We start from the raw sequence: 6,889 nt of genomic DNA on the forward strand, positions 1-6,889 counted from the left end.
TGCTCTATTCTGCCTTGGTTAGACCACACCTGGAATATTGTTTCAACTTCTGGGCACCACAATTCAAGAGACATATTGACAAGCTGGAATGTGTCCAGAGAAAGAGGGCGACTGAAATGATCAAGGGTCTGGAGAACAAGCCCTATGAGGAGCGGCTTAAGGAGCTGGGCATGTTTAGCCTGAAGAAGAGAAGGTTGAGATATGACATGATAGCCATGTATAAATATGGGAGCGGGACTCATAGGGAGGAGGGAGCAAGCTTGTTTTCTGCTGCCCTGGAGACTAGGACGCGGAACAATGGCTTCAAACTACGAGAGAGGAGATTCCATCTGAATATGAGGAAGAACTTCCTGACTGTGAGAGCTGTTCAGCAGTGGAACACTCTGCCCTGGAGTGTGGTGGAGTCTCCTTCTTTGGGGGCTTTTGAACAGAGGCTGGATGGCCATCTGTCAGGGGTGCTTTGAATGTAATTTTCTTGCTTCTTGGCAGGGAGTTGGACCGGATGGCCCATGAAGTGTCATCCAACTCTAGGATTCTATGCTCTTAACATGCTACTCATGACATTCAATGACTTCTGTTGTGTTGTGGGTGCATCACGGACCTAGTGAATAGTGGTAGTTAAAGAGCACATTCTAAGGATTATTTCTGCGTTTGATTCATTAAAATATTCCCATCCAAACCCAAGTAACGAAGGTGGAGGCATTACTTTTCATTCAACCCTTGTATGTTGAATTGGTTGAGACTCGATGATGAGAGATTCATTGCAAAACCAGAGCAAAATGTACTACAGGTTGTCCCTCTTGCAGAAGCAAAGTTTTTGCAGTTTAATAAACTTTTCCCATGTTTTTATCATAGACCTAATTAGGAAATGACATGGATTGCCCAGGAACAAAATTTGTGTTGCGTAGCCATAGAATCATAGAATCAAAGAGTTGGAAGAGACCTCCTGGGCCATCCAGTCCAACCCCATTCTGCCAAGAAGCAGGAATATTGCATTCAAATCACCCCTAACAGATGGCCATCCAGCCTCTGTTTAAAAGCTTCCAAAGAAGGCGCCTCCACCATACTCCGGAGCAGAGAGTTCCACTGCTGAACGGCTCTCACAGTCAAGAAGTTTTCCCTCATGTTCAGATGGAATCTCCTCTCTTGTAGTTTGAAGCCATTTTTCCATTGCATCCTAGTCTTCAGGGAAGCAGAAAACAAGCTTGCTCCCTCCTCCCTGTGGCTTCCTCTCACATATTTATACATGGCTATCATATCTCCTCTCAGCCTTCTCTTCTTCAGGCTAAACATGCCCAGCTCCTTAAGCCGCTCCTCATAGGGCTTGTCCTCCAGACCCTTGATCATTTTAGTCGCTCTCCTCTGGACACATTCCAGCTTCTCAATATCTCTCTTGAATTGTGGTGCCCAGAATTGGACACAATATTCCAGATGTGGTCTAACCAAAGCAGAATAGAGCATGGGGAGCATGACTTCCCTAGATCTAGGCACTATGTTACTATTGATGCAGGCCAAAATCCCATTGGCTTTTTTTGCCGCCACATCACATTCCTGGCTCGTGTTTAACTTGTTGTCCACAAGGACTCCAAGATCTTTTCCACACATACTGCTCTCGAGCCAGGCATTGTCCCCCATTCTGTATCTTTGCATTTCGTTTTTTCTGCCTAAGTGGAGTATCTTGCATTTGTCACTGTTGAACTTCATTTTGTTAGTTTTGGCCAATCATCTCACTAATTTTTCCTGCCAAAGTGGAGTATCTTGCGTAGTGTTATGGATGGAATTCAAATGGAACATAGGTCTATAACTGTCTAATATTAAAGGACCCCAGAGAATACAATCCCAAATCCCTTCATCAGTGTCAGTTTTCTCTCTGTATGTGTGGTCTACAAAAGTAACTTTTCCCTCACTCTAATTTTGAGTGCGAGGCCACTTCCATTAATCCTGACGGCTGAACCTGGATGACTCTGGATTGTGGCTGAAAGCTTTCTTTATAAGGTGATGCCTGTTGGGTTTGGAGGAGGAAGGAAAGAGCCAGGCATTGTTTCCAATGTCAGGCGCGATCTTTCCATCACTCTGACATTACGCAGAGCAGGGAGACTATCCGAACCTGGTTTATGTAACCTGTCCTCTGAAGTCAAGCACACTTCTCAGGACGCGAGGAGAAGGTAAGCAGAGGCTGGAAAAGGCTATTTTATCCCATTTCAATGAAGTGGGTAATCCACTGCGGATTTTAGTCCGAACTTCCAAAATGCAACCTAAGAAGTTGAACCAAGCTTCAAGATGAACTCCTGGTGCAGAGTTTGCTTTAGTAGTACTTTGGGCAGCTTGTCTAAAGTTCAGACTAAAACCCAGAGCAGACATGGAAGCCACCAACTCGTCTTACCTATAAGGAGAGCCTGGAAAAGGTTATTTAATCCACAGTGGCAGCTCCCATTTCAATGAAGTGCGTAACCCACTGCGGATTTTAGTCCGAACTTCCAAAATGCTACCCAAGAAGTTCAGCCGATCTTCAAAATTATTTTAATGATCCTGGTGCAGAGTATGGTGTTTCTCAACCTAGGGATCGGGACCCCCGGGGGGGTCATGAGGGGGGTTTCAGAGGGGTCGCCAAAGACCATCAGAAAACACATATTTCTGGTGGGCTTAGGCACCCTTTTGGCAGAGAATACTGAAGATCTCTTTGCCTGTCCTTCTCCTCCTTTCTGGTGTTGGTGACCTACAACTCCCAGCATTTAAAAATGACCCCTTCCCAACCCTACCAGTATTCAATGTTGGTCAGGTAGGTAGTGTGCCAAGTTTGGTGCAGATCAATTGTGGGCTGAATTCAGAGTGCTCTTTGATTATAAGTTAACTATAAATCCCAGCAACTATAACTCCCAAATGTCAAAGTCTATTTTCCCTAAATCCCACTAGTGTTCACATTTGGACATATTGAGTATTCGTGCCAAATTTGGTCGAGATCCATCATTGTTTGAGTCCACAGTGCTCTCTGGATATATGTGAACTACAACTCCCAAACTCAAGGTCAATCCCAACCAAACCCTTCTAGTATTTTTGGTTGGCCGTGGGAGTTCTGTGTGCCAAGATTGGTTCAATTCCATCATTGGTGGAGTTCATTTGGGCATATTGAGAATTCATGTCAAGTTTGGTCCAGATCCATCATTATTTGAATTCACAAATGGATGGAGGTGAACTACAACTCCCAAACTCAAGGTCAATGCCCACCAAACCCTTTCAGTATTTTCTGTTGGCTGTGGGAGTTCTGTGGGAGTTCTGTATGCCAAGATTGGTTCAATTCCATCATTGGTGGAATTCAGAATTTGAATTCACAAATGGATGGAGGTGAACTACAACTCCCAAACTCAAGGTCAATGCCCACCAAACCCTTCCAGTATTTTCTGTTGGTCATGGGAGTTCTGTGTGCCAGGTTTGGTTCAATTCTATCGTTGGTGCAGTTCACAATGCTCTTTGATTGTAGGTGAACTATACATCCCAGCAACTACAATTCCTAAATGTCAAGGTCTATCCCCCCCCCTCCCCCCCCAAATTCCACCAGTGTTCACATTTGGCCATATTGAGTATTTGTGCCAAGTTTGGTTCAGATCCATCATTGTGTGAGTCAACAGTGCTCTCTGGATGTAGCTGAACTACAACTCCCAAACTCAAGGTCAATGCCCACCAAACCCTTCCAATTTTTTCTGTTGGTTGTGGGAGTTCTGTGTGCCAAGATTGGTTCAATTGGTGGAGTTAAAAATGCTCTTTGATTGTAGGTGAACTATAAATCTCAGCAACTACAACTCTCAAATGACATAAAATCAATCCCCCCAACCCCACCAGTATTCAAATTTTGACATATTGTGTGTTTGTGTCAAATGTGATCCAGTGAATGAAACTACATCCTGCATATCAGATATTGACATTACGATTCATTACAGTAGCAAAATTATAGTTATGAAGTAGCAATGAAAATAATATCATGGTTGAGGGTCTACATGAGGAACCGTATTAAAGGGTCATGGCATTAGAAAGCTTGAGAACCACTACTCTAGTACTTTGGTTAACTTGTTTATAGTTCTGACTAAAACCGAAAGCGGACATGGAAACCACCAACTAGCCTTCTATCCCAAGAGCCATGGGTTGACTCACAGAGCTACAGCTTGTAGGTCAAATAATGACTCAACCTTGAAGACCCAACAATTAATAGCATTGGCTGACACACATTTTGATGTCTGCGATGTTAGCCCTTTTTCTGGGTATATTTGACCTGTTGATTCCAAAAAATGTCACCAGTTTCCCCCTCTCTCCGATGTTAGCCCTTTTCCTGGGTATATTTGACCTGCAGATTCCAAAAATGTCACCAGTTCCCCCCTCTCAGGTCTAGTTTTTGAGATACAGAACATAGGCCATCACCAGTTGCCATCTACTCATGCATAGGAGACCATGATAACCCTATCTAAGAAACTAGTGTGACCCATCCAATGCAATTTTCTAATTCAGCGCTCTAAAGAACAAGCTTGTTGCGTTGAGTCATATTTGTGTTTTAAAGAGTGTTGAGGTTGAAATAAATCATCCAAGGAAGACGAGTCATAGCAGGATTTATTTGACTTGCTATGATTAAGCTATTTCTGGATAACAAGAAGCGTTGTCAATGTCCTGCTCTCCACCCAAAGATCTAACAGGAGTCCAATCTACCTTCTGTCCACCACCAGTATAGATTACAATAGCAAGTTCCTCCATATCATAGTGTAGGATATAGAAAAGTCCCATGACAAAGCAACGCTTCAGCTTTGGGTAGCAGAGGAACAAAGCACACCAGATACCTGAAGTCCCCATTCTTCCCAATGATGAATTAAGGCTCATCTCCAACGTTCAATTAGCCCAACATTAATGGAAGCAAGAGATCGGGCATGTTCTCAAGGATACAGAACTATGTTCCTTCCACGGGAGCAGTCTCTACTTGCAGGACATGATCCGGACGAACTCTTCGTAGTTGACTTGCCCGTCTCCGTCCACGTCGGCCTCCTTGATCATCTCCTCCACTTCTTCGTCCGTCAGCTTCTCGCCCAGCTTGGTCATGATGTGCCTCAGCTCGGCCGCGCTGACGTAGCCATTGCCATCCTTATCAAATACCTGGAAGGCCTTCCGGACTTCATCCTCACTGTCGGCGTTCTTCATCCGCCGGGCCAAGAGGTTGAGGAACTCGGGGAAGTCCACCATGCCGTTCCCGTCGGTGTCCAGCTTCCTGATCATGTCCTGCAGCTCGGCTTCTGTTGGGTTTTGCCCAAGGGACCTCATGACTGTGCCCAGCTCTTGAGAGGTGATGGCACCATCCCCATCCTTGTCGAAGAGCAGGAAGGCTTCCTTAAACTCGGAGACCTGCTCCTCTGAAAACGAATGGGAAGCCATTGTCTTCGGTTGTAGCCGTCCAACACTCGGTTGTAGCCGTCCAACTCTCAGCTGCTTCTCTCAGATACGAAATGAAGTAGTGATTCCTCTTTCCTTCTTTTAGAGTTGCCAAAGAAGTAAGGGTGTCTCCTTTGGACCCATGCCCGAACATGAGCTAGTCAGTCTTTCGGAGAAGGGGAACACCCAAGTTGGGCCTTTCGGATGGAGCCAACCGAATTGTAAAGATAGGAATAAACGACGATCCGCACCCCTCTTCGTGATAGAACCCGCCGTTCCCGTTTGGGCACGGCGTGAGAGAGAGGCACATGTGGTTTTGGGGATTTCTCAATCTGTGCTCGGAGAAGATTGTGAAATTAAAAGGAAGGCATCCTTATAGAATCATAGAATCCTAGAGTTAGATTCAGGGGTGATTTGAATGCAATATTCCTGTTTCTTGGCAGGGGGTTGGACTGGATGGCCCATGAGGTCTCTTCCAACTCTTTGATTCTATGATTCTGTGATAAGAGACATCATGGACCATCCAGTCCAACCCCACTCTGCCAATATGCAGGAAAATTGCATTCAAAGCACCTCTGACAGACGGCCATCCAACCTTGAATGCAATATTCCTGCTTCTTGACAGAATAGGGTTGGACTGGATGGCCCATGAGGTCTCTTACAACTCTAGCATTCTACGAAGAGTTCCTCCAGATCATGTCCTGCAAGTAGAGACTGCTCCCGTAAAGGAAACATAGTTCTGTATCCTAGAGAACATGCCTAATCTCTTGCTTGCATTAATATGCTTAATCTTTTGCAAAAAAAAAACATGTTGATGCTGGGCTGAGTGAAAGTAGTTTGCATTCCCCACACCTTCCTTGTCATTCCAGTGAATATACTGTCTTGCAAGCTGGTGTCTGTTTTGTACCAGTTCCAAGTTTCATGGCTTTCTCAATCCATGCATATAGAATCCATGGACACAGCATTTGTGGATCCAAAATCCATGAATCTCTGCCCCGGAGTGTGGTGGAGGCTCCTTCTTTGGAAGCTTTTAAAGAGAGGCTGGATGGCCATCTGTCAGGGGTGATTTGAATGCAATATTCCTGCTTCTTGGCAGAATGGGGTTGGACTGGATGGCCCATGAGGTCTCTTCCAACTCTTTGATTCTATGATTCTATGATTCTATGATTACAGAATCCATGGGTGCAAATTCCTTTGGTACGGACTCAATGGATATGAAATTCGTGGATACTGAATCTGTGGATAAGGAGTGTGTGCATACCAAATCCATGGATTAAGACTCTATGGACACACTATCTGTGGATACAGAGGGATAACTATACTCTACTTTCCTCAATGCGTTTGCAAGACGCGAAAGGCTGCCAATCTTTGCAAGGAGAGGTGATTGCAGTCTCCCTTATGGATTCTATAGGACAGAGACAAAGGCCCCTTCTACACTGCCATATAAAATCCAGATTATCCACTTTGAAGTGGATTATATGGCAGT

The 6,889-nt window shown here is 44.8% G+C and overlaps 1 protein-coding gene across 1 annotated transcript; it reads right to left on the reverse strand.

The window, feature by feature from the left end:
* Nucleotides 1–4,578: 4,578 nt before the first annotated feature.
* Nucleotides 4,579–5,553, reverse strand: LOC132775648 (calmodulin-like). Its single transcript, XM_060776394.2, has one exon. It carries the CDS (start codon nucleotides 5,404–5,406, stop codon nucleotides 4,954–4,956), a length of 453 nt encoding a protein of 150 aa, XP_060632377.2. The 5' UTR covers nucleotides 5,407–5,553; the 3' UTR covers nucleotides 4,579–4,953.
* Nucleotides 5,554–6,889: the final 1,336 nt, after the last annotated feature.

The sequence above is a fragment of the Anolis sagrei genome, chromosome 5 (assembly GCF_037176765.1).
Source record: "Anolis sagrei isolate rAnoSag1 chromosome 5, rAnoSag1.mat, whole genome shotgun sequence".
In the NCBI taxonomy this organism is placed as follows: domain Eukaryota; kingdom Metazoa; phylum Chordata; class Lepidosauria; order Squamata; family Dactyloidae; genus Anolis; species Anolis sagrei.